This window comes from Betta splendens, chromosome 16 (assembly GCF_900634795.4).
Source record: "Betta splendens chromosome 16, fBetSpl5.4, whole genome shotgun sequence".
NCBI classification, from domain to species: Eukaryota; Metazoa; Chordata; class Actinopteri; order Anabantiformes; family Osphronemidae; genus Betta; species Betta splendens.
In genome coordinates this window covers 20,223,921-20,251,142 of record NC_040896.2, presented here as the reverse complement: position 1 = coordinate 20,251,142, position 27,222 = coordinate 20,223,921, and the positions used below count along the sequence as shown (strand labels likewise).

At 49.0% G+C, this 27,222-nt stretch overlaps 2 protein-coding genes across 7 annotated transcripts; one reads left to right on the top strand and one right to left on the bottom strand.

Annotated features, from left to right (window-relative positions):
* Positions 1-237: 237 nt before the first annotated feature.
* On the top strand, positions 238-12,929 carry klhl32 (kelch-like family member 32). 5 transcript variants are annotated; one of them, XM_029129928.3, is made up of 11 exons: positions 245-448; positions 1,209-1,373; positions 2,135-2,315; positions 4,029-4,136; positions 5,765-5,863; positions 7,013-7,228; positions 8,982-9,708; positions 9,811-9,869; positions 10,907-11,099; positions 11,315-11,409; positions 11,962-12,929. In XM_029129928.3, the coding sequence occupies exons 2-11, from the start codon at positions 1,351-1,353 to the stop codon at positions 12,121-12,123; spliced, it is 1,863 nt and encodes a 620-aa protein (XP_028985761.1). In that variant the 5' UTR covers positions 245-448; positions 1,209-1,350; the 3' UTR covers positions 12,124-12,929. The 5 variants fall into 5 exon arrangements, 4 of the variants coding, with proteins under 4 accessions (XP_028985761.1, XP_028985762.1, XP_055358968.1 ...); XM_055502993.1 differs by lacking the exon at positions 245-448 and adding an exon at positions 649-1,027; XM_029129929.3 differs by lacking the exon at positions 4,029-4,136.
* Positions 12,930-13,453: 524 nt separating this feature from the next.
* mms22l (MMS22-like, DNA repair protein) lies at positions 13,454-27,199 on the bottom strand. Of its 2 annotated transcripts, none has more exons than XM_029129919.3 (26): positions 27,057-27,199; positions 26,531-26,728; positions 26,171-26,296; positions 25,973-26,025; positions 25,672-25,759; positions 25,368-25,566; positions 25,028-25,121; positions 24,774-24,904; positions 24,459-24,572; positions 24,190-24,366; positions 23,767-23,829; positions 23,534-23,653; positions 23,142-23,377; positions 20,897-21,113; positions 20,460-20,749; positions 17,159-17,340; positions 16,865-17,015; positions 16,160-16,278; positions 15,792-15,934; positions 15,560-15,716; positions 15,275-15,420; positions 14,930-15,141; positions 14,693-14,859; positions 14,363-14,459; positions 14,066-14,233; positions 13,454-13,884 (listed from the first exon to the last, which is right to left on the bottom strand). In XM_029129919.3, the coding sequence occupies exons 2-26, from the start codon at positions 26,701-26,703 to the stop codon at positions 13,809-13,811; spliced, it is 3,699 nt and encodes a 1,232-aa protein (XP_028985752.1). In that variant the 5' UTR covers positions 26,704-26,728; positions 27,057-27,199; the 3' UTR covers positions 13,454-13,808. The 2 variants fall into 2 exon arrangements, with proteins under 2 accessions (XP_028985752.1, XP_028985753.1); XM_029129920.3 differs by having other exon boundaries at positions 25,368-25,545.
* Positions 27,200-27,222: the final 23 nt, after the last annotated feature.

Sequence of the window (27,222 nt, the reverse complement as noted above, 5' to 3'; positions counted from 1 at the left end):
GTGTATAACATTGACACATGTATTACAGGGTGTTTTCTTATAAACTATTAATCAACAATTCGTCAGTAATTAAATAGTTCTTGTTTTTGTTGTTGTTGTGCGGTCCCTGTTAATCCCATAAGGACCTCTAGTGTCTCTACAGACGCCTTTCATTCTGTGTACAGGATTCCCACATCACTCAGTTCCCCAATAATCCACCAGGGGGCGCGGTTTCCCATCTACACCCGTGTTCATGTGACCGCCGTAGAGAGGCGGGGTTTTACCGTGATCATTTAGGTGCTGCACTGTAACCAATAAAAGCGACGGTGACTCCGCCGTGCGCATCTCCCCGACGCCGCGCGCTCCCTTCCTCTCCCCGCGGACGTAAGCCGAGACCGTGCCTCGGACATCGGATGTCATCCGTGGCGGACGACTGACGGGACGGACTGGAACAACGCTGCCGTGTGAGGTGCGTAAGCTCGCGCTGCGCTACGATGAAAGGCGCGGATTCCTGCGAAGCCCGAAAGGTGCTTCTGGATGCGGCTCGTTCGGGCGATGCAACAGGATTACTCGTGCGCGAGCGCTGGGAGGATGCTCTCTCCTCCGCGCCCGCGGCGTGTGGACCGAGGCGCTGGCCTGTTGCTAGGAGACCCTTTGACAGCCGCGAGCCGGAAAGTAATAGTTCTAATACGCTAATGGTGCTTCTGTGGCAACAGGCATCCTCCTCCCGTGTTGGGCATGTGTAAAAGACATGTTACCGCTGTGTGTGGGGAGATTAGAGCGTTTCACAGAGAACAATGGCTCGGCTGTTGCGATTAGAGCCTAAATCGAGCCATATTGCGGGTATGTGTGTTAGAAATGACGGGCAGTCATCGCCAGGAGGTCACCTCAGCCACTCTGGAGGCGTCTTCTGCGGCCAGACAGACCGTGAGTGAGTCATGTTTCACTGAGAGCAGCTTGGATTCCGCCGAGCATCTGTCCTGACCTCCGTTTCCCTCGTGAGCTCGTTGGTATTATCTCACAGGACACTGTGGGATATCACGTTCAGGTGTGTAGCACATGATGTCAAGGTTGTAGCTACAGCAGGAGGACCTGGTGTCATGTGGACTCGGCTTGTTTCAAGTGTCGAGCGTGTGGTGTAGCTGCCCGTAGCTGTCACGACAGATCGGCTCTAACATCTGTCAGAGGCAGTAAATGTGTGTGTGTGATCCCCCCCCCACGCTGCACAGGACGATGCCACAGCGCGCCGGGGCTCGACCGGAGCGACTGAGCGACGCCGATGCGCTGCCGCGTCCCGTCGAGGCCGACGCCTGAGACGACGGCGCCGCCCCCCGGCCTCCGCCCGCGTGCCCTCGGTTGTTGTCCAGGGGAATGCCTTGTGAACCCAGCCTCAGGTAGGTGTCCGGCCCGGCCCGCACGCTGTACACGGCCCAGAGCCCCAGTCTGTATTGTGGCCTGAGTCGGATCAATAGCGTCTCCGGTGCCTGCACTCACTGGCTCTAACAGCAGGCACTGCTCTGTAGCGTTGATGTAACAGAGGTTGGACAAGGGTAAAGAAGCTCTATCTGTTATTGTCAACATGCATTAGTCCCTTTTCTCAGCTCTCCTCCAGCCCGTTCATTACCTCAGAGCAGCTGCTTGTGTTACTGAGGCTCCATGAGGACGTGTGCGTGGCTCCTGTATGTGATGCTCCAAGTCACGGAGCCTTTCTATCATTAATTCATCCCCTTATGTTTCCATCCTCCTCATCATGAAAAGGCTCGCTCTGGGCGGTAGTTCCCGTCATTTCCCTTCTCTCTAGCTCTTCCTCCAGCGACGTCCACTTCCAGGCGCCCGGCCTGACTCATCAGTCATCCTACCTCCCGTCGCCGGCACGCACAGGCGCCCACGCGCGCCCATTATTGCCCTCATGTCGCCGTGAAGGTGACAGAGCGGTGCCTCCCGGCGCACGGCGGCCTTTAGACTGACGGCCGGCTCTAAGTGGACGGAGATGGATTTGGTCGTACGGGGCAGCGCCGCTGACGGATGGGCACAGGCGCTGGGGAGGGGAGGGGCTGCACAACGGGGGCCGTTTGCCGCTACACAGGTCCACAGCACGGAGCCCGTCAGCCAGATATGTGTGAACCCGTGCCCACTGACCGATCACTGTGTGCAGCTGCAGGGAGATGCTGACGGGACAGAGGCTCTGCCAGTCCAAGTCCCACCAGGACTCGGTCCTGGCGGCGCTCAACCAGCAGCGGAAGGACGGCCTGCTGTGCGACGTGACCCTGGTGGCCGGCGAGCAGAAGTTCCACGCCCACAAAGCCGTCCTGGCGGCGTGCAGCGACTACTTCAGGGTGAGTAGGCTGAATGGACGCTCACCTCACACCCCACCCGGGTCCGGCCCCAGGCTGGAGGACGCCGTCAAACAGCCGGACGGAGGGTCGCTAGGACAGCGCGCGGGGAAAAGTGAGGAGGGGTCTGATGCGGGGGCGGACGCCGAGCAGAAGTAGAAATTAATTATGATTAATAATTAGTTATTGCTCCGGTGTGAGCGTGTGCACATATGTGGAGGGTATTTTTTCTTCCGTGCGCTGCGACCCCCGTCCCTCCTTTTGTGCGTCCTCCTCGCTCTGCATTCGTCAAGTCCCGGCTGAGACACTGCGCACCATTAGAGAGAGGGACGACAACTCAGTCTGTTCCGCTGTGGAGCCTTAATGACATTATCTTCACTTTGTCATCTGACTCCACCACCGCGAGGATGACGGAGGAGGAGGAGGAGGAGGAGGGGGAGCTCGTGTTGTGAACAGCCACCGCGTTCTCCGTCTCCTTCGCACTCAGCCGTACAGACACACGCACGGCGCGGTGATTACAGCACGTTAGCGGCCCAGCGGGCGCGGCGGCTGCGACGGGGCACCTGGACCAGCGCCTCCGGTGCCGTCACGTCGAACTCGGGGACGCGAGGCCGGATCGCCGGCGTCACGCAGCACCCACTGACACAAACATGTATAATGAGCATCAGATTTAAATTTCAACACAGCGGAACCGTGGTCGATGTCAGCACTGAGACGTTCTCACAGGCCAGACTTGAAAAAGAAAACCACTTCGCTGCATTCGTAATATTTCAGCGGGTGCTGGAGGAGAGCAGGACTCCTCTGGCGCGATCACCCCGAGCAGACAGGCATAAATCAGGCTGAGGTGAGGCTAGCTGCATCATGGCCTCATCGGGGGCACGCGGGCTGGAGCTCTGGGGGCGTCCTCGACCTTCCCTGCAGAGCATCAGCCTCTCCGTCACACACTCCGTCTGCCTGCGTCTCCGTCCTCCCTCCTGCGTCTGACGCTGATGCACACAGGCTCCAGGTTCAGCCCCAGGTTCAGCCACGAGCCCCCTCCCGTGCTCAGTGGACCGGTGGGCTTTTAATTAGCGCGGCGGTGACTCGAGCAGGCGGAGCCCCGGGGAGGCCAAGGAGGCGGCGGAGAGCCGAGTGAGATCTGGGAGGCCAAGGAGGCGGCGGAGAGCCGGGTGAGGTCTGGGAGCTGCCCTCGCCCTCCGCCGTGCTGCTCTCTGCCGGTCGACCTTGATCAGCGGCTGCAGCATCCCTGTCGATAGCTTAGATTCGCAGGCAGCGAGCTGGACCCACGCACAGACTGCAGACGCTGCCTTCGCTGCTTTGATTTCACATGGAACGTGGTGTGCACACGCTCGTGTGGGTGTGTGTGTGTGAGAGAGACAGAGAGAGAGGCTATTTATTTCTAGTGACCTCTAGAGAGGGTGGGTAAGTCAATCCAATCAATAGTGAGGGGCCCTAGAATGTTGTGTCTGGCAGGTTTTCCTTAAATAAAAAGCACAAACAGAACTGATTGATACTGTTAAAATAGAACATGTTCCACAAGTCTGAGGAGGAAGGTTTCGCCTCGTGCTGCAAAACACAAAGCCTTAGACTTGACCCCATTTTGGCCTCGTAATTCACCAGAGCGGGAGGAAATGACATCAGCGCGTGGTGCTTCACGGTGACGTGTGTGCTGCACCGGTGTCTGTGTGATGTGACGGCTGTGTCTCCGCCCATCAGGCCATGTTCAGCCTGTGCATGGTGGAGAGCGAGGCGGATGAAGTGACCCTGCAGGGGGTGACCAGCGTCGGGTTGAAGCACGCTCTGGACTTCGCCTACACGGGACAGGTGAGCACTGGCCACCGCCTGAGCAGACAGTGATAAGCCGAGCGACTGCAGCAGGGAGACTTGCTCCAGTTACACGCAAAGCAACGTTATTCCTCTTTAAAGACGTGTTTGGATCATATTAAATGAGGGCCTATTGCGTCACAGTCTCTAATCTAGTGTCACTTTAAAATACAAGAGCCTTTTTCGGGCAGCGGTGCTGGATTTCATGCTACAGCCGTGATGCGAGGCCAGCGGGCTTGTATTTCGCCACCTCCCGTTCGCCCACCTGGACGTTTCCAGCGCCGCCGACCCTCGGCCCAGAGGACGGCCTGCGAGGGCGGCTGCCGCGAGGTCAGGAACCCTGTAACGACTTGTAATTTTGTTTGCACCGTGGAAGCGAGCAGCGGGTGCACCGCGTCACTTAGACGGTGTAAGTGGGTCAGCAGCAGGCCTGCAAGCTGCCCTGCTTTGGCTCAGCTCCTGTCTGCCCAGAGGAGATGATGGCGGATGAGGTCGGGGCCAATATGCTTATCCCCACACTGTAAATAATGAGCCGGTGAAATCCTTTGGCCACATGTCATAGGCCAGCAGGGTGAGCGAGAGGACACGGGCCCACAGGATGCTCTCACTCAGTCTCTAAGCGAGTTATGATATTAAGCTGCAGCCCGTAACGCAATTAGCAGAGGCACTTGGAAAATCCTGCAGTATCTCAGCTTTATCAGACAATCTCATTTCTCAGAAGTCTTGTGTCTACATTATCAGAGCTCAAGGTGGGAGCAGAGGGCGGCAGCTTTGCAAGCATCTTTGATTTGTCCTCCTCCAAGTAAAAGCTCTGAAGTGGCGTTTTCAATAAAAGCCCACCACACACACACACACACACACACACACACACACACACACACACACACACACACACACACACACACACACACACACACACACACACACACACACACACACACACACACACACAGCCAAGCAGCTGTGCCGCTCTAAGAGGCCTCATATTAGCTGCTCGTGGTCGATGGCTGATCACACCCAGCCCCCGGCCCAGCGGTGAGAAGGAGACAAACCACCACCAGGTCACATGAGGCGTGTTTAGCCTGATCTGGTAATCATTGGGACTCCTGAACCCTGGGTAAAAAGGAGCAAACAGAAGGAGGCTTTGAGCAGATCGTTTCCCTCGTCTGGCTGCTGCTCACGCAAACGCTTTTTGATACAATCGACGCTCTAATAAATCCGAAATATGTTGCCACTGGCAGGAGCATGAATCAAGCATATTGGTGGAACAGTCTGATGCTGCCTTGCTATTTATATACATGTGGATTCAGAGAGATGCTGCTGCAAGGAACTACAGGCCCAAGTGAAGCATGAATTAAAACAGATACATGATGTTAAGTGACAGACTCTCAACAAAATGAGATTCTGTGACAAACACAAAATGTAATTTACATTCCTGCGGTGACGCAATGTCCACTGAGCAGCTTTGTTCCTCAATCACCTACATACATATTCACTTGATAATAAATCAATATATTGGTATAAATAGACACAAGTCTATTGTGTAGAAGGGAAATCGGTGTGTCTGGAACGTACCCACAGTGAAAGTGACACCTGCAGGACAAACCTCGGTGACCTTGCTTTCCCAGATTCTGCTGGAGCCGGCGGTGATCCAGGATGTCCTGTCTGCAGGCAGCCACCTTCAGCTGCTGGAGCTCCTCAACCTCTGCTCCCACTACCTCATCCAGGTACGCACACACAAACACACAAAAATGCACAAAAAACAAACAAACAAACAAACAAACAAACACACACACACACACACACACACACACACACACACACACACACACACACACACAGCATTACCGTCAGCGTGAAGGTCTGCAACACACTGACTGTTTCATTATGTCTACAAGATACATACAATACAGGAGGTGGGTTTTAGGTTTATTAAGGTATTCTGGACATTTGTAATATTTACATTAGGTTAAAATATTCAAATACATGTTATAGACCCTCCTTATATAACAGCTTTCAGACATGGATAACAACGAAGAACTAATTTAATCTAATGTTGAGTGGTTTGAACCTTTGTCTTCACAACTTGACAAGTAAAGTGCAACAGGTTGTGAAAACACAAACATATTTCTCTGTCTGTTGCTGCCTTGTCACTGGATGTGTTGTGGTTTTATGGTTTTATCTTGTACAGCCAAAAAAAAAAACTTGTAGTGAGTCGTGCAGGCTGGTTGGGCTCGAGATGGTACTTGGTGGGTGTAACAGCAGAACAGACAGCCAGTCATCCACTGGTGTAAAGGCCTACGTGTTGCACTGAGCGAGTGAGTGAGCGAGCGAGTTACAAACTCAAATGCTCCACTTTGCACTGGTTTTATAGGAACTGTCAAAATCTGCATGCAGCTACTTAGACAACAGTAATTCAACGCTGGCAGAGTGATCGATCACCTCAGATCACTGCCACCACATCCTTTTATCACACCAGCAACAAAATGCAGTGATTCTGAACCTATTTTAATTGAATCCCGAGAGGCTGTTTTGTGGAAGTTCTTCATTGTCACAGGTCTAACAGAAGAGCAAATGGACTCTGTGCTGTTTCGTGTGTCCCGAGCTTTGACCACTCGGTGGCAGTATTACTCCAGCAGTCGCCTCATTCCGTGTCCTCTGCACTTGGTCACCGTTTCTCTCTGCAACATTGTTTAACTGTCAGAGTAAATAAAAAAAAAATAAACAACAACATAGTTATGACTAAGACTTAAATTGATTTCAAGCAAATGTTGCTCATTTTCCCACTCAAAGGAAAGTTTTTTTAATTCAGTAGTTACCTCAACACGTGGTTGACAGCTGTCGCTGAACGTGCGTCCGCGCATTTGTTCTTCCAGGAGCTGAGCAGCGTCAACTACTTGGAGCTGTACCGCGTCGCCGACCTGTTCCACCTCCCGTCGCTAGAGGACGCTGTGGTGGCCTTCCTGGTGGAGCATCTGTCGGAGCTGAGCCAGAGCCGCCAGGAGGAAGCCCTGCAGCTGCCCTACCGCCTCCTCAGGGAGGTTCTGAAGAGCGACCGCCTCACGTCCCTGAGCGAGGACGAAATATGGAAGGTACTGGCGAAGGGCGCGCGCGCGCGAGCGAGCGGGCGGGCGCAGTCGCGGGTACGCGCTGCCGCCGGAGGCACGAGGAGACGCGCAACAGAGCTGTCAGGGCTTAGTGTTAAGGTAATGTTTGGGATAAAAATAAAGCGAGAAACAATTATCCCCGCTTGCAAATTGGATCTTGGCGCTAAACACTCAACGCGCACACACAAGCGCAGCGAACGACACATAAACAGCTAATGAAACCCCCGTCCTCGTCTCACAGTTGCGCTGGTATCACTGACGACGTGTAATAGCCGCCGCTGTTCCTGATTGTGTGTGACGGGAGCCGAACCCGCGCGTCCACGTGCGCGCGCGCATAGGCGCGCGATGAAGTGCCGGCTACAAAGCGGCCGCGCGGGATGGCGACTGCGCGTTTTGACTGTTCATTTGCGCCAATCAACTGCCCCCCACCCTCCACCTCCGCCCCCCCTGTCTCTCCCCTCTCCTCTCCTCTGATTAGGCCCACCGCGGCTCCATCAGGGCCCCAATCCCCCAGCTGTCACTCGGCCGCCCGTCTGATTGAAAACAATCAGGCCTCTGATGGCACAATTACCCTGACCCTTTAGCCGGCCGCCGCCGCCATAATCAGCCTCTGATTAGGCTGCTTTGGGCCTCCTTCACTTCGCCTAGAAGGTTAATTTGGGCATCAGACGGAAGCGAGCGGCAAGCGGGGGCCGTCTGCCAAAAAATGGGGGGGGGGGGCGCCAATACCAGACCGATATAGCTTGGCCGTCAATCATCGTCACTCAAAGTTTCTCACGCTCTGGAAATCACATTTTCTCCAGCTTTGTTTTTTTTCCTTTCCTCTTTCTTTTTCGTGCTATTCCTTTTGCTCTACCCCCTCCCTCGCTATCCCTTTCTTTTGCTGTCTTCTCCACACACACACACACACACACACACACACACACACACACACACACACACACACACTTTCTCTTCCAGTGCAGAGGGAGAAGGAGTTGATTTATTCTGTGCCCTGAGGAAGTTGTGTGATGCCGTGTGACCTTCACAGTCAGCTGCCAGAGTGCGCACGTGCATGCACGCACGCACGCGCACACACACACACAGACACACACACACACGCAGTCACTTCAGAGCTATGAGAAGGCGAGAGGCGGAGTTGAGCTGTGGAGAACGGGAGGCAGAGACAGGAGAGTGGCACAGACACAGTACGAGGCTCCTGCCTCGCGTGTCCGTCGCACATTAGCGAGCAGCTGTGCACGCGTCACACGTCTTCCAGATGTGGCGCTCTGACTTGTCACCCCCCCCATCCCAGTAAACCTCTGTTCCACTGTACAGAGCTCTCCGTCTCGGCACTGATTGCGGCAGGAGCCACTTCATTTTCCCGATAACGGTATCAGTGATCTCCAGTCATCTCGCCCACACAATAACACCTCGCTGCAGCTAAATAACCTTCCTCTGCTCTCAAGTTCAATTAAATCCCTTCTCTGCAACCCAGCTTGGCGGCATTAAAAAAAGGAGGGCGCCTGTGGATATTTACAGTCTGTATATTGAATGCTGCTGATTAATAAGTGCCTGTTTGTGCGTCGGCATGTGTGGATGCAGCAGCCGCCTGCCTCGGCCTTGATAAAATAGCCTATAGGTGTCTGGGAAAATAATTATGATTAGCCGTCCTTTACTCGTGGCTTCTCGGATATTCCGCTTCACGCAGATTTCAAGCCGCTGCTCTCTTTCCCCTCCTCCCTCTCTCCGCCTGCAGCTGGTGGTTCTGTGGCTGGAGCACGACTGTCGGTACCAGTACACCGAGGACCTCCTGCAGCACGTCCGCTACGGCCTCATGGACGTCCCCGCCCTGCACCACCTGGCCCGCAGCCACCCCCTGGTCCGCTCCAGCGCCACGGCGGCGGCGCTGGTGGAGGAGGCCCTGGACTACCACCGCGCCGCCTTCGCCCAGCCGCTCCGCCAGTCGGCCCGCACCCGGCCCCGCTTCCAGTCCCTCACCCTCTACATCGTGGGCGGGCGCAAGCGGGAGGTGAGCCGGGTCCGGGAGCTGCGCTTCTTCAACCCGGCGGCGCAGGACCACGTGCGCGTGGCGGGCGGCTCCAACTGGAGCGAACTGGCGCCCATGTGCACGGGCCGCAGCCACCACTGCGTGGCCGTGATGGGGGACTTCCTGTTTGTGGTGGGCGGCGAGGCGGAGCACGCCACCGGGAGGACGTGCGCGGTGAGGTCCGCCTGCAGGTACGACCCCAGAGGCGACCGCTGGGCCGACATCGCGCCCATGAAGGCCTGCAGGGAGCACTTCGTGCTGGGGGCGCTGGGCCAGTTCCTGTACGCGGTGGGGGGCAGGAACGAGCTGCGGCAGGTGCTGCCCTCCGTGGAGCGCTACTGTCCCAAAAGGAACAAGTGGATTTTCGTCCAGCCCTTCGACCGCTCGCTGTCCTGCCACGCCGGCTGCGTGGCCGACGACCTGCTCTGGGTCTCAGGTACACGCACGGGTCGCCGCGACCCGACCCGACCCGACCAGCACCCGCTCATAGAAACGCATGCGTGTTTAAACGCCCGCAGGGTGTTCTGTTGTGTTGCAGGTGGGGTGACCAACACGGCGCAGTACCAGAACCGGCTGATGGTGTACGACCCAGAACAGGTGATTATGAAACGAGAGCCATCAATGAGACGGTCCAGTGGAACAACTGGCATAGACGTCAGCAGCCTGACATTCCTCTGTGCAGAACTAGAGACCAAATCACAGCCCAAAGAGTAAACGTGTTTGATTTATATTCTCAGGACGACTCATTTTCCCTGAAACTGTAGGATTTCGCAAAGAATTGCAACACACAATTCTAGTGATCCACACGGTCCAACAATGTGGAGCTGATGCTGCTGTTCACAGTGACGGATGACACAACAAGTGTCAAGTGTCTGCTAACCGATTTTCACGCCAGGCAGAAAATTAAGGAAAAGCTAGAAAACTACAGGATGTATACATTATGAAACATTATGCTTTAGAACATGGAACCGATGAGCTACTGAGCTGAACCCTAGAGAATCACGCGCCCTGTGATGTAAATCCAGCAACAAGGTCACGTTCAGTGACATATATTTCCCGAAGTGTCGTGCAGGAACTAGAACCTGGGTGCGTTTGCAGCCGCTGTTCGTTCTCGCAGCTGTCGGCGAGGCCGTATAGAACGCGTATACGTGTCGGGAGCGCGTCCATATGGGTCCGCAGCGCCGCACGTCAGCGCGGCGGCGAGCGAGCGAGCGAGGCACCGTCTCATTTGTATTCGCCGCGGATCCGCGTTCACCTGCCAGAGAAACAGCAACCCCCACCCACGCTCCCCTCAGCAGATGGCCACCCGTCAGCTCCCGGCAGACGCACGCGCTCGCTCGCTCATTCTCTCTCTCTCTCCGCCTCAATCAAGCGCTCAGACGCACGCGTGTGCGCCGACACGAAATAAGCTCCGACGCACTTAGTGAAATGAGCAGGGATCCTTGGTGTAAATGGAGTGGCTGAAACATATGATTAGAAATAGGGAGGGAAGTCATTAGTAGCAAGCAGAGCGCCGGTGTCACGTTATTTATCCAGCACTGAGCATACATCAATTACCCATGCATGGCTATGCTTAAATATTAATCTTATTCATCCTTCCCTTCCCACCTCCTCCTCATCCGCCTCCTCTTCAGGACCAGTGGCTGGCCCGCAGCCCCATGCTGCAGAGGCGGGTCTACCACGTGATGGCCGCCGTCCGGAGGCAGCTCTACGTCTTGGGCGGGAACGACCTGGACTACAACAACGACCGCATCCTCGTCCGCCACATCGACTCCTACAACATGGACCTGGACCAGTGGACGCGCTGCTCCTTCAGCCTCCTCACAGGTGGGCCACATGTAGGAGGCGCGCCCCAACATACAGGATGTAGATATAGACTTTACGCCTGTTTGTTTGCTGATTAACAGCAGCAGCAGCAGGTGAATCATCGTTTCTCCTCAGATCCACACAGCTCCGTCTTCTCAAACTTGCCTCCCTCTCTCTGGAAGTCAAGGCCTCTGCTTGGCACAGTGAAGCAGCGGCGTTGGTTTTGTCTCCCCCAGGTCAAAACGAGTCGGGCGTGGCCGTGCACGACGACAGGATCTACGTGGTCGGAGGGTATTCCATCTGGACCAACGAGCCCCTCGCGTGCATTCAGGTGGGAGCTGCTGCTTCTGAACTTTGGCCATGTGTCAGAACCAGGAGGGTAAGGGGGCGTAACCTGATGATTTTATGGAAGCGACAGCTCTAACGCTGTCCGAAGTAGGTGTCAAACAATGGTGAATGTATCACAAGTATTAACTTCAGATATCACGAACAAATATTTTAGCATAGTCCAATTTTAAAACGGTCATGAAACCTTTTATTTGTATGGTTAAACAAACAGAATAATATTTAAATACCTGTCTATTTGGAACTGGACCACCATAGGTGCGAGTGGTAGTAACATTTGTTTTCATTTCTTTGATATATTATACATATGCTCTAGGGGAATCTCATCTCAGGATATGATGCACTAAATGTTAAACATTTTAATCTAGTGTTTGATCAATAGTTCAAGGAAAACCTCTGAAATTTGAGTCGTAAACAATGTAGAACCCAGCTTCATCATCAGTGCAGATGACCCGATCAGTGAGCCTCAGTGCTAACGTGCCTAAAACCACCCGTTAATCAACTCAGAGGTGGTTTACTGTGTTATTGTTCTCTCTAGGTGCTGGACCTGAGCGCCGAGGGGAAGGAGGAGGTGTTCTATGGGCCAACGCTGCCTTTTGCCTCCAATGGGATCGCCACCTGTTTCCTCCCTGCTCCCTACTTCACTTGCCCAAACCTACAGACTCTACAAGTCCCCCATCACAGGATAGGTGCTGTTTAAACCGCTGCGCGACAAACATGTACGCGGAAGCAGAGGGCGGGAGAGTCCCAACCCACAACCCTGTCAGCATTGGCACATTTGGCTGACAATTAAAGGCCTGGTGGTAGTTAAGATCTGGAACCTGCTGCCGCTGTTACGAGTACGTACAGGGATTTCTGTGAATATAACAAGTACGCTCCTGATACCAGGGCCATGCTACTCTGCAAGCTTTTAGGCAACTCAGATGCAAGCGGCTTTCACAATAAATGACATTTGTTATATTTCCAGAGGAGTGAAGCACCATTAATGATATGAAGAGCAGGATGAAACGCAAATAAAAATGCCAGAACACAATGCTGGTCATGTGACTTGTGGTTAGCAGGTACAGCTGAACAGCGAGTTTAAAGGAACTCTTTTCTAATGAAGCATCAAACCACTGTTTCAGCTTGGTGGCCTGGAAAACATGCAGATCAAGTAAAGTGAAACTAGTCTGGGCGGAACCTTTAGGCTGAATAAGGTGAATATGAGCAAATATGGCCACAGCAGCTGTTTGTGAAAAACCTACCTGTGCATGTGGGTGAGACATTTCTATTATGCTCAGGACCTAAGACTGTTTGATGAATGTCTGGTCATTCCCTTTACTCACAGTATCTGCTCAGTAGTCTGTATATGATAGAATAACATTATGCATTATGCCGATTTGAAGGAAAAAAAAGAAAATGTTAGAGCTGCAGTTTCCTCATCTGTCCACACCATCTTAAAGAATGCATGGAGCTCCAGAATCAATGTGTGACATAATTAAAGACTGTTAATAATGGGCAAAAGGAGGCGACCAGTGTATGTGACAATGAGTGGCGATGGATACTGAATTGAAATCTTTATATAAGTACATTATCACCTCTCCTGGCATCCTTCAAGCTGGCATTCTCTGAACACCTCTGACAGTGTTGGAGGAAAGGAATGCAGCACGGCAGAAAACTGCTCAGATGAAGGGAGGCATTGCAGTTTGATGAGGCTGGAAAATGACTAGCAATGACAGAAAATGGTACTTGATGATTGTGGGAGACAGGAGTGAGACTTCATGTGATTAGGTGCAAACTAAAACCGGATTGCGGAGAGATTGCTGCGACTTGGAAAAAGCGAGAGAGAGAATTGGAACAAACAGTCCTCCTCTCCTTTACTCACTTTTTTTTTTTGCTACTGAACTCTTTGGGCTCGCCCACGACTGTCATCAAATCTGTAATTCACAGTGCCAAGTGAGTAGAGACAGATCCAGCACCTGATGGTTTAAGCACAAATAGCCTGTACTGACTTCAATAGTCACATCCCTCACTTCTCTTTACTATAGAAATGAAGATGATGCATTAACATGTCCATATTTATTTACAAATTTTATCTCATTAGTTATTAATGAGCCAAATTACAAAGCTGTGCCTTCTTTACAAAACATTCTTTATATACAAGCTAGCGGCATTAGGCTAATAGACCATGATTGCGTGACCCAACATTTTCCCAGCATGTTAATATTTAGCATTATCACATAATAATTCTCAACAACAGCATGTTTTGTACAATCCCTTGTGTCCCTATCAAATCCTCTTTCTGATGACCAAATTGAGAATGGCCAAAAAAAGATGGATGACTAATAAGAGATTCTTGGAGCTGATGCCAGGTCTTGGACATGGATCCTTCTTTTAAAAGACTTTTCAGTCAGCTTCCAGACTAGTTATTTCAGCCTGCCCACTCTCCCCAAGGAGGCACAGCAACCTCCTGTAAGCACTCCTGTTACACAGAGATGGAGCAGTTACATCAGTGGCCACATACAACAAGGTACTACAGCTAAAGAACAATACTAGTTTAGAACAGAACAGCTGTTTATTGTCCAGACAACTGTAGAAAAAAAGTTGTAAGCGGTGAAAATCATCTATGTGGGATCCAGGATGTGATTCATGGGCTTTCTTACCTCAAGGCAATGTTCTTGCCTAGTCCTCTCTTGTGTTCGGTGTTTCTCAGACTGAGAGTCAGGTTGGGAATAAGAGCTTGAACCACAGAGGGATCTAAAACAGCTACCGTCTCCAGAATGCAGAATACTTGTCTGTCATAGACTCCTTCATTCTCCTCCACAAAGGACCTAGGATCACAGTAATGATGCCCATGAAGGCCACAGTGAAGGCATGAAAACAGTGGCACTTTGCCCACAGTGTTTATGCCAGCTCCAGTCCAGGTGCAGATATTTAGTACTAGACATGACTGAAATTACCGTAAGACAGTGATCATCTGGTCACATGGTCCTTCTGTAGATACTGCAGCACATCTCTCCACTACAAGCTGTAAAGCATCTGTGCTTGTCTTCTTCACTGTGCAGAATGAAAACACAGCAGCCATGGTGTAATTATAAGACACAACTTTGTTAAGCATAAAGAGATGCTATTATAAGCAGCACCTCTGTGATTAGCAATGTTACAGCACATTCTTACAGAACTCAATGAGTCGAGCAATTACTGATATTCCCATTGGTAAACAGAAAAAAACAGGACCTATATATATATATTTATATATAATAAATTAAAGAAAACTACCAATCACTTACCCTGCGGCTCGTTGACCAGCATCAAGCAACGTAGCAGAGGCGTGAGGGCAAAAGTGAGAAGGGCTGGGTCTGAGTCACTGCTTCGTCTCAGAAGCTCCAGCAGGAACAGCAGGACTGAAGCTAAGCGAGGTGGCGGGGCATGACCCTTGAACTGCAGGAAGCTGTCACTGTAAACAAATACTCTCATGAGACTGGAAGTGAAAAGTTGGACGGTGGAAGGACACGACAGTCACTTACCAAAGTACCTCCAGAACGGTCCTTCTCAGCGCTCGGCCCCGGGTGGACGGGTGAGCCTCACAGGCACCGAGAAGTACCGGGTGGTTGGCAATTATGGCTGCGGAAGGTGAGGCAGGAAGGAAATGGTCTAGATACCTACGGGTGACAGAGCGGAGCTGCTGCTTCAGATAGGCTCCCTGAGACTGCGACACATTGGAAGCCACAGACAGTCCCTGCAAGAGAACCCATTAAAGTGTTACAGTGAAACCATCTGAACAACATATAGACAGATGAGTGAGAGAGGCTCACCTGTCTTTAACTAGTGCTCTTGCTAGTACTCACTGTCCAGGACATGTCTGTGCTTACCTGTAGGTAGAGTGGCAGACTGTCCCTGAGAGCTTTGTCCTGCTGGGTGAGGTTGTGAGGAAGCAGCAGCACATCAACGATGCGGAACAGAAGCTGCTGGGCTTTGGATGTGGCCAGCAGGGGGCTCCAGTGTTTCACTATGCAGCCTAGATGGCATAGAGGCAAAGAGTCAGACACACTGCTGCAACAATTACATGCTTTAGACTGTGATCTGCAACATATTGTGAAATTATATTATTTTTTTAATGACAAAGTGTCTTTAAAGGTTTAAGATTATAAACTCACCAACAGCCCAGTACACCAGCTGCAGTCCCTCTTTGTTCTTGCTGACCAGACATGGTTTAATGTGCTTCAGAATGTCTTCAATGTAATCAAGGGCTTTGGTCACCATAGCAGAGCGCTCAGACACAACTTGAAGTCCGCTGTATACGACACCAACAGCCTGACCACCAACACGAAGCAGATAAGTTAAAAATGGATTGGATCCATTTGCTAAGACCACGTGAGCATGAGTTACCTTGACAAACATCTCCAGAGCTGAAGTGGTCTCAAGTCTGGTGGTCGGAGGCGGGAGACTGGCTCTCTGCAAAAGACTGTCCACTTCAGGAAGCCTTAGCACGAGACGCGTCAGTTCACACAACTGCTCCTGCACAGCACGTGCTGGGAAACGCAGCCACAAACACTTAGTATTGAATTGATGATGTACTAATTTATTATACAATAAATATGTATAAAATATAACACTCTGATTGTTCTTCCCTAGTCTAACCTTTCGAGATGCACCAGATTTGATTTACAACAGATCCTCCTGCTTTTTGTACATTGGCTACTTATTTATTTATCACACTGTAGGGTGCAGATTCATAATATATTCATTGGTATTACCTGTTCGGCTGTCAGAGCCATCAGCGTTCTTGTGAAGGTGCTGCTGTAGAACACATCTGAACCATGCCCTCACAGACAGACTCTGTGCCGAACCTGTGCTTAGTGAGGACACAAGTTCACTGTGGAAAGAAAAAAAGAGAGATGAAGTCAATGTATACAAAAAAACACGAGTATAAAATGTCTTTATAGAGTGTGGTAATTTAAATTTTCCTTAGAATTAAACCGCCTTCATTTTATAAATCACATTAGTGACGGATCAAGCTGTTGAGGAGTAGGGTTGGTACTTGTACACAATAAATAAATGCATCGTCCTTGTTCTGCCCTTACACTCAGGAGTAGTGCCTTAATATCATTTGGCACTGTCTGAAGAGGACCTTTGAGGTTGAAACAGTCACGTTGTTTTGTACCCTTGAGTGTAATTTTGAAGATGCACTACATTTGGTATTCTCTTTAGAGGCAAGGTACAATTTCTTCATTAAATGCTTTTTCACAATACCAAGGACACTTGCAGGCTAATTTATTAATTATTTAGTTCCCAGTGTACAGTGGCGTGCTGTACAATAACGCTTGACGAGTGACAGAGAGTAAAGGAGTAAATCATGCCAATCTGGCTGATTCCCTGTTGTCTCAACAGGACTCATGAGATAAAAACACTTTGTGATTCACATAAAGCCATAGAAGGTGAACCCTTCAACGTAAGTGCACCTGTTTTGAAGAAGATGAGGAAGGTAGCGAGTCACCAGGATTGGATGCAGCATGTCATCCCAGCCAAAGCACTGCATTATGGACTGGACTGGGTTAGGCTGAAGGTCCTGCGGGGCAGAGCCAGGCAGATCAAAAGCCAGCAGGGTGAATCCTGAGGAAGAACAACATTTGTTCAATATTGTTGCTGATTACAGAAATACTCGGGAAATTATGAATTTGTGATTCAAGTGTATGTGTCTGGATACTTTCCGCCACACCGTTTTCTTTCCTGTTTTCGCAGCGGGCAACACTGACCTGCAGCAGCATCTGCCACCTGTGGCAGAGGGGTCTGTGAGAGGCGTAGGCTGCGCAGGAAGGGTAAGAAGTGGACCCACAGCGCCGTCGCTACCGCCAGGTGGCGCTCTTTCACCGCACTGGTAGCAGCAGGAGCACAGGTCAGCGTGGGTGCTGACTGGCCGCTGCGCTGATGAACCCGTCTAGAAGGACACAGACACACCACACAAAGAAAGCAGGTAAACAAATCCGAACAATGTTGATCCAAAACATAGCATTGCCCCCTGTGTACAACAGCCCCCCCCCCATTACTCCCTCAAATCCTTTTGCTTCCCCGTTTCCCCTCTTTCACTCCTTCTTCACGTGTTTTCTCTCCTGGGAGATTACTGGGTGCGGTGGTGCGCTTCAGTGTGGAGCAGGGGTAGAGGTGGGGAAGGATAGGAGGATATTATAGCTATAGAGTGAAGCCTAATGCTGATCCCCTATACACAGACTACACTTTGGCTCTTCTGGCTCATCCCTGGCCCTAGCCCCAGCCGCTACAGCAGCCCCACAGTGGCTGGCATTAGCCCAGATAAGCAGCTGAAGAAGCTGTAATCTCATTTAGACTGGAGATGATCCTCCTGTCCCCATCGCTCGCCCGGATGGGGGTGTGGGGCTGCATGGGTTGAGGTGTGCTGGGAAAGGAGGAAAGAGGAACTAGTAAATGCCCTCTTCAATCCCATCCTCCAAGATGCACTCTGCTCTGCTACTATGGTACACACACACACACACACACACACACACACACACACACACACACACACACACACACACACACATACACACACATACACACACATACACACACACACACACACACACACACACACACACACACACACACACACACACACACACACACACACACACACACACACACACACACACACACACACACACACACACACACACACACACACACACACCGATGGTACCTTCCCTTCCAGCAAGGCTGCATCTAATCCAGAGAGAGCTGAAACAATCGATTAGAGTCTGAATTCATTAGCCTTGTTACTACTGCGGAATGGGCCTTTCACACCCATCAGCCCTCATTGTACAAGACATCATCAGAGACCCCACTTAATCCTCCTCACTGAGGCTTCTTACAATCTGTACACACACACGCACACACACCATTAGGAACCCCATTTAACCCCTAACCCATATGACACCCTATTGTGAAACGATAACACACGTAGGTGTGGTTGTTAATACATCTCTCTCTTAAACGTACAGTAAGTAAACAGCATGTCCTTGACTTTAAAAACAAATGGTCAATATGAGTGCTTTTCATGCTCAAATGAAAACTCTTCACAGGGAGGCTTGTTTTATTAGCCAAAGAGATGGGGATTAATTGTTTGTACCGAAAACAGTTCCAACAGGGTGTGCCAAAGCCAGCTCACCTCATCAACCACTGCCACCCCCACCCCTCCACAGCTGAGGGTCATGGGAAGGAATCAAACTGAGGAATTATGCCTGGGATTGGCTTCTTGCCTCAGCACCATGGCAATAGCTATCAAGAGTGAATGTCCGGACCCTCCGCTGCCTCAGCCATTGGCAGAATAATTCTCTTAATGTGTGCAGATTCCACACGGCTCTTAATAGACATAATGATGCACAGGCTAAATTTGCCAGGCTACATAATTACCCATTAATTGTGTCACAGAAAAAGCATTAATCACAAAGAGATACCAAGAATTGCCAGGCTGAAGAATTATGTTTAATTTGGCGGGACGGAATGGAAGGAGAGAGCATGGTATTTTTATTATTTGGTTAAACGGGTCAGTGTAGTCTGGGCCATAACACGGTGGGCCTCTGAGAGTTCTTCTCTACTTCTCTCTCTCTCTCTTCTTGGCCATTAATGTGCAAATGTGTCCCCTCCAACCTCTGAGATGATCCGAGATGAGAAGTTTGGGAATTAGCAGAGCTAACGACATGTTGTACAAGCCACTTGGGTTAGCACTGCACTTTTGGTGTGTGGGCAGGTGTGTGGGTTTGCGTGTGTGCAGGACGGAGAATGAACATATACGGAGGAAAATTAAAACAATTACGCACCTACATTAACAGAGAGAGGACTGAGGATCATTTGACATTGTCCTTGTCCCCATGTTTCAGATAATGCAGCATAGAATAGTAGTAAAAATGTTTACTAAAATGACACAAACACTATTTATGCAAAGTACAATTTAGGAAATCACGCACCCTAAAAAAGTCAAAACAGGACCACGTCAACTTTTCTTGATGTGCAGCAGTCATTAAACGCTTGCTCCAATTTGTACATAATCTTGAGCGTCCTACATTTTTAAAGCTGCTCTAATCAATATTTTCATAGCAGCAATGACTGAAATCACTGTGCAGTGATTAACCACCGTTTTAGTTCACTCTCATCAGTGTTGATTCCAGCGGCAGCTTTCAGCTGATTTCAGCAAATAAGCTTTGATAGAACAAGTGTATTCTACCCTCCAACAACTCAGATGATTGATAGTCAGAGAATAATAGCAGCTAGGTATTGACCCCAGTAGCAGCTTCCAAGAAGGATAACGTTTAAAAAGTTTAACCCAGATCATGTTCTTGCTTGAATACAATTTACAGAAGACAATCTAAACAATTGTATCATTTATAATTGAATTGCAATTATAACTGAGGTATACCACTTTGCACTAAAACATCACCTATAATTCTCTCCTGTCATCTAGTTACTATTGCTTCCATTTCTGTCCCAACTGCCGCTCACATAAACACAAGCAGTGGCTCTCTGACCTGCTACTGGGTTGTCCATGTAACAAACACCTGTGTCCTACAGCTGAACCCATCCTGACGCATAGTCTCTCAATACACCCGCAGCACTACTGCCATCCCATGACCACAGAAGGATCCGTTGAGGGTCCCTTGAGCCTGTAATTCTACTCAGGGCTTCAACAGCACCTGGTGAGGGTGACCTGGGGGCCATTAGTCCTCCCGAGACTAACGGGCCTCAACACAACACAAGGACTTTACAGATGCTCCCTACTGCAGACTGCACAATCCGTCTATTGTCAGTATGAGAGGTGAGTGGTATCTGGGTTGGGTTGAGATGAGCAGAAGAGGTCACTCACCTCTGCTGTGACCACATATCAGATTTTAACAAAAGCTTAGCTTGACTGTGGGCAGAAAACATTTGTCTGAAATTGTCTACTGTGGTATATGTGATGGTGTAGATATCAGTAAAAAACACTAAAGAATTTGAGGAAATGTAAAATTATAATTAAGAGCTGGTGGATTTTCACACTAGCTGTCTCACCTGAGCTGGGCGAGGACTGTCTGCAGAAAGCCCAGAGCAGAACTCAGCTCTGACTGCCGGCAGGCAGGCAGCAGCCAATCGAAGCCGTCGTTTAGCAGCTTTTCCTCTGACAAGCTGAGATTGGAGCTGGTCTCAAACACCTCGGCGACACCCTCTAGATAGGAGCCAAGCGGCCCCCAGAGGGCGAGTCTGCGAGAGACTTCTGTGTTCTTATTGTAGAATTCTTTGGCCATCTGATTAAAGGAGGAAGCCAGCCAGCTAGCCTGGGCACCGACATCCAGACCCCTCTCCTGGAGCAAAGATGGAAAAATGGTAAAATTTGTACATTAAAAAAGCTTTTGTTGAAATAATACATATTCCCAGACAGATTTCAGTGAATTACTGTACACACATATATATATATATTTTATAAGATGTGTTCTAGTTAACAAATGTACCTGAAACAGCAACAGTAGGGACAACTGTCCCCTCCAGACTAGGGTGCGGTGCCCTATAGGACAGTTGTTGGGAAGAAAGCCTAGGAGCTCACAGGCTCTGCTGGCGACATCCTCCAGGTCTACCTGCTGAGCTACCACCAGAAACAGCAGCAGAAAGTTCATGAGGCCTGCTTCCGACAACTCCTGCATCTTCTTTGATGAGAACTTAGAGTAAATCCTGGAAACATAGAGAATAATGACAGGAAGTCAAAGGTTTTAAACACAGAACAAAGCATGGTCAGCTAGAGCAGTGGTGGTGAGAAATTACAGTTCCTGCTTTTTAAACTATCACATTACTTGTTTACATGTCAGAGGTGATTTTGTTTTCTGCTGAAAACCTAGACTTTTATTGCAGGCTCACTGAACTTTCTACCCCCACCATGCACCTCACCACCTGCCTCTATCACCCTCTCAGCTCCAGGGGAGAGGCTGCCCAGCCAAATGCGTGTCCAGTGTGTGTGGGGTGGTTAGAGGAAGAAAAAAAAAGCGAGAGAAAGAGAGGAAGAATACAGAACCACCCAGCACGTTTTTAGATCCTGCGGGCACTGTGGAGAAATGCCTTTAAAGATCATGTTAAATGTCAGAGACACTCAGATACACAGCAGTAGGCGCTTGGTCCCTCTCTCTACAGCCAAACCAATTTACTGCAACACCAGAGAGAGATCAATAAAACTACACACACACACACACGTATCGCTACACATTCGGCTTGCTGTTTGCTCGCCTGGCAGGAAAACATGGAAGGCTACAGGCCCCTCCTTCTCCACCCCACCACCCAAACACACATGCAGCCCACACAGGTGAGCAGAGCTGCTGTTTGGGTCGAAACACAAACAGCGAGCATCCCAAGACAAACTAAGTGTAACAAGTATGACTGATATAAAGGAGTGAAGAAAACAGAGAGGAGCATAGAAAGACCAGGTTAACACTGAATTCAGCTTAGTTCCACCCACAGAGGACTATAAAAGGAGAAGGTGGCCAAGCATGCAGTCAGAGTATGGGGGTAGGGAGATTTAAATAGATGAATGAGTAATATGTAACAGGGATATAAGCAGCGCACTGGGAGGTAGCAGTGGGGATTTTCTGTATTCTCTCAACCTGTCTGTCTGTTTGTTTATTCTGGACAGCTTTTTTTTTGTGGAGGCAAGCAGATGCTCCTAACTCCCAGCGTTGGAGATCAACATGCTCACAGTCGATCCCATTAATGCGGCCGTCGCGGGTGTCCTGCAGAGCCTGTCCAGGAGTGGGAACAATGCCGAAACGTCGTAGCGATACAGTCGGCATGCCTCGCGTATCCTGAGGGGGAGGAGGTGGTGGCGGCGGTGATAGTTTTGGTGGAGGGAAGTGGAGGGTAGTGTGCGTGGGGGAGGGGGGATCTGGACCTGTCCCAGCCCAGTCTGGCTGTTGCCAGACTGCCTACCACCCACATCCCCCTTCTCCCCACCACCCGAGCTCCCTTCTCTATTCGTGTTGGAAACCGACACAGCTTCGTTAAGGCGAATTAACCGCCATGCTCGTTAGCTAATTAGCCTCCATGTCTGCAGTGCTGCTGAGCACATTCCAGACAGAGGGAAGTCATTAGGCGGATTTATCTATGGCTGCCTCTCTCTGGCGCCCAGCCGGCCTAGGATACAAGATGGTCCAGTACACACCAGCGGAGAATCTTTTCCCACTTCTTTCTTACTTTCTCTCACAAAGACACACTCTACCCTCAATGCAACAGCCTCACACACACTCTGAAACCGTGTCGCTGCTCCAGGGAGCAGGTGCACAGCGTGTGTGTATGTGCGCACTGGTAGGAGGCCCCTTGGCTCTGGCCTGTGCTGAAGAGCAGGTGGTTGACTCCTGAGACACCTGCTTCACTGGGGGGCCTGAGTAAATATCAAAGACATACTGGGAGACTGCAGAGCACCTGGCACACACACAAACAAGACTGAAATACATGATGATGTGCAAACACACATGGTCTGTGTATTCACACAACCATGCAGCTACACACACACATATCTAAACACGACTCGCTAAACACTTCAAACACTAGTATACCCAGCACACACTCTACGCTCCAGACAGTTCCTCCTAAATGCTGTATGTAATATACATGATGATGAGTTGACTGTATGGCTGTGAGACCTACTTCTCTTGGGGGAGAAAAATGAGAAGTAACGAGAACTACAAAGTCTGTCAGACTTTTCTCCAGTCTTACCTTCCTTTGATCTGTCTCTGTGGGACTCCGCCAGCTCTGTCCTGGGCGAGGCACAGGGCCAGCAAACGAAGGAAGATGTGGAAGGAGTTGGATGAGCGGTAGAGCTGTGTGTGTCCTGGAGAGTGGAGGGGAAAGGGAGAGCAGCAGCTGCGGGCTTGTCCCAACAGACCAAGGGGTGTCTTGGACAAAGTGCCCAGGCCAGACATCCCAAGCCAGGGCACGGTAAATGATGCATTCTGGCAGAAAGGGAGTTCTATGATCATTTTTAACAAATTTATTCAATTTAAAAGACAGCAAATATGATTATCTATCTGTCTATAAGACGGAAAGGGTTATTATTAGGACATTACACCAGAAAGTTCCCACAGCATTTCATGTTGTCGTTTCCTCACCAGATTCCTGCTGTAGTAGTCCCAAAGTGTGGATACTGCACTGGTGCTCGGCTCCCAGAGCAGGCAGAGACTGAGACAGCAGTGAATGTGCATCCTAATAGGCTCCTCTGCTAGACCCCCCTGTTATTATATGTACAAACACAAGCACACACACACATAGGATTGAATATGACTGAAGCCCACTAAACACAGAGAATTAGATAGCTTACATCAGTATCAGAAGCAGTGCTGACCTTGGGGTTACACGTTAACTTGAGCAACTCTTCCACAAAAGTCCAGTTATCACTCAAATGTTTCTGTGGATAAATTTAGGAGTAATATAGTAACAATACATACAATACAAAACAAACTAGATGTATCGATAATTAATAATAAGGATGATTAATTAAGGATCAAATTGGGATCACACATGAAAAGTCATCTCCCTAAATCAGTTCTAATACCAGAGTACCTGTACTGTAATACAGAGGTGTTGTGACCCAATGTCCTGTTTTCTGTCTGCTAAGTTTTTTTGTCATGTTTCATCATGTGTGAAGACACAATTTATTCACCACAATGATGTCTTCTGTTAGATTAATAGAAAAATGTCTTCAAAACTACTATTTTATTTTTACAGCTTGTATGAAGATAACATTACTTTTATGAGTCTCTCTTACCCCATTCTGGGCTGTACCGTTACGGCTGTACTGGCCAAACATTGCTAGATGTGTGACCAACCACCACGTGAACCCCAGAGGGTCTTTGCAGTGAGTGGGGAGGCCGCTGAATTGTTCTAGTGTAGGCTTTCCTGAAACCAGAGGCCTTAGCAATGTGTTCATATAGCTCCAAAAAGACTAGAAGAGATAGTGAGAAATACACACTGATTAATTTAGTAGATGATTTAAAGCAATAATTTATTGTCTGTCTATGGGTGTATTTTTGTTACCGGCGTGTGCAGTGTTTTATTCCTGTATTCCAGAAGGTGAATGAGGAGCACCCACAGCTCTTTAGTGCAGGAGCAAAGGTAATGATGGCTGCTCAGAGCCTCTGTAGGCCTCACCTAAAAATCAATAGGACCCATTAAACACAGAAGACCTTCTTGTTTTACATAGTATTTGCTATTGCAGCCCTTTTCTATTTTCTGTTATGAGAAAAATAAACTCTGTTATTGCGTCAGAAGCACACATATTTTTAGCTGAAACAGAACGCAGAAGCACCACTGGAGCAGCTCAACAGTTAAATGTAATGAGTAGCTGCATACCTTGCTGTATTTGCCCATGGCCAAACCAGTAAGGTCACAAAGCAGACTGCACAGGTGTTCTTCAAACAAACTGGTATCAGTCAGGTTCTCTCCTGTCAGGTTCACAAACTGGTGGGCGTACACCACCTGGCCTGGAGAGAAGAAATGGTAAAATTACAGAAAGCCTGTTTCCATGATAACAACTAAAGTCCCATCTCGTTTTACAATAAATTGTCTAAATCTTCTGCAAGGACTTGGCACATACTATACAGTACCTTGCAGCTTGTGACCAAGAAGGTAGAGAATCTCCAAAACTGACCAATGGATGTCAAGATGAAGGTGTAACAAGTGCCAAGAGGGAGGTAATATCTGTAGGAGAAAGCAGAACTCAACATTAAATGTCAACGGTGAAGGAAACTCAATTTATAAATATCACCACACTGGTCATTTCTCTTCTTTAGCTATACGTTTTTCCGATGTAAAGTTTAATATAAATATGTTACCAGATACACTCTTACTACACCTACAGTATTGTACACCTTACACTCATACTACAATAAAAGGTTTTTTAGATTCTAAACTACTGTAAGCAAGCTCACTGATATTAAGAGTCACCTTTCCCTGGTTCTGTATAGTGAAGGCACTTTGAACGCTGGCAGACAGGTCTTTAAGTCTTCCTATGAGGAGAGTGATGCCAAACAACTCCTCCAGAAGACAAGAGGGAAGCTGAGCTTCCACTTCCTCATAGGGGTGGGACAGACCTGCATTTAGGTTGCTGGAAGGTTCCACATATCTGAACATATATAAAAAGACACTCGACAATAAAAAAACAGCAAATGTAAAAGCAAGACATTATAACACGCACGAAAACATCCTTAAATAATTCATAACTGTGTCGACATTAAACATGTAGATCTACCTGTGCAAGAAGACTTTGACATACTGCAGAAAGGAAACACACTGATTTCTGAGGTCTTCTGCTTCATAGTGGAGGTTGCCTGCTTGACCTAAATAATAAAGCAAGTGATATAAATAATGCCTGTACTTAATCTACTTAAACACCAATGTCCCACTCAACAACCTGATCAACTACTGGAACAGTTTTGCTGCTTGTGAATAGCTACTGGCTACTGAGATGTCTTGTGTGGTTATTTATTGCTTAAATAAACATTTCCTTTGAAGTTCTGCTAAAGTGCTAAAGTTGAACTTTAAATGCTTACCAAAGTCATGTGAACTGGACTGCACCAATGTCTCCAACCTGTAAATCTTTTGTCTGAAACATAACAAAGACCAAATTGTGTCACATGTCACACATAAATTACGTACATGTGGATATTGCTTGTTGTTTGTATGTGAAGTAAAAAAGGCCCCCTCAACAAAAAAACACTACCTTAACTCTATCTTCTATCTTGCTTTACCTGAAAAGACGAAAGAGAAGTTTTGGGGATTCCACCAGGGCTGTTTCTGTAACCCAAGGAAAGCCAAAAATCTCCACTGTGTCTGTGTCATAGTCTGTGGGGGCTGGGTCAAGGTGCAACAGGAGCCTAAAGAACAGGTACCGTTATATTAGTAAAGGCTTTCTTCTCTAATGTTGTCCTGCTTCTGCTGCCATCTCATTTCAGTGCAAGGAATTAGAAGCGGAAGTTACCTTTAAAACAAACAGCAGTTTGTGTTCCCAGAAAAAATACAGTTCTAATTGGGACAATTTGTTTTACACACAACAGACAGTGAAAGCTGCTAACCTCCTATGGCAGAGACAGGACAGAGATTAGCTATACCGTTTTAAAGAGCCTCTAGTAACGTAGCCGTCTGGAGAGAGCGCTCCATTGGGCTCGTCCTTAGTTTCAGAGCAGCAGAAGCATGGTGGTCGGGCTGGAGTCAGTTCACAGAGGCTGTCTGTTGCGAACGGGGAAACCGGTGGCGTGAGAGACTGGCTAAAGTCATCAGCCATGCTGTCAGCAACGCTTGAGTCTCACCTTAAACGAGAAACACATTAGGCTCATTCAATAAACGATGGTAACATAGTATTAGATCAGATCTCGTGTTAAATGAAACAAGATGTCTGTTTAGCAGACATGAGTCTGTGTTAGACCCTTTAAAATAGAAATGATGCGTCAAAACGACAGCCAGCGTTAACTGAGTGTAAGAAAAACGACGGTCATTTGAGATGACATGTTTATCTGGCAATGTTTCTTTAGCTTGAGTACAGTTGGTGTTAGTAAACCGAAACTGGGTTGTTTCGTTGAGTGAGAACACACAGTCGCGCGTGCGACACAACATATGTTACTGAAAAAAATGACAAACCTTATATTTCGACTTCTTGTAAGGTTTTTTAATTCCGTAAATTAGAATAGAACTACGAGGACCACTCGGCTGCCGTCATTGTTTGGGTGTTTGCGCTATCCCGCGCGTTCACATTGCGCAGACGCGCAAATGTCTCGCGCGCAGTGATTGGCCCGAAGTTTCTCGG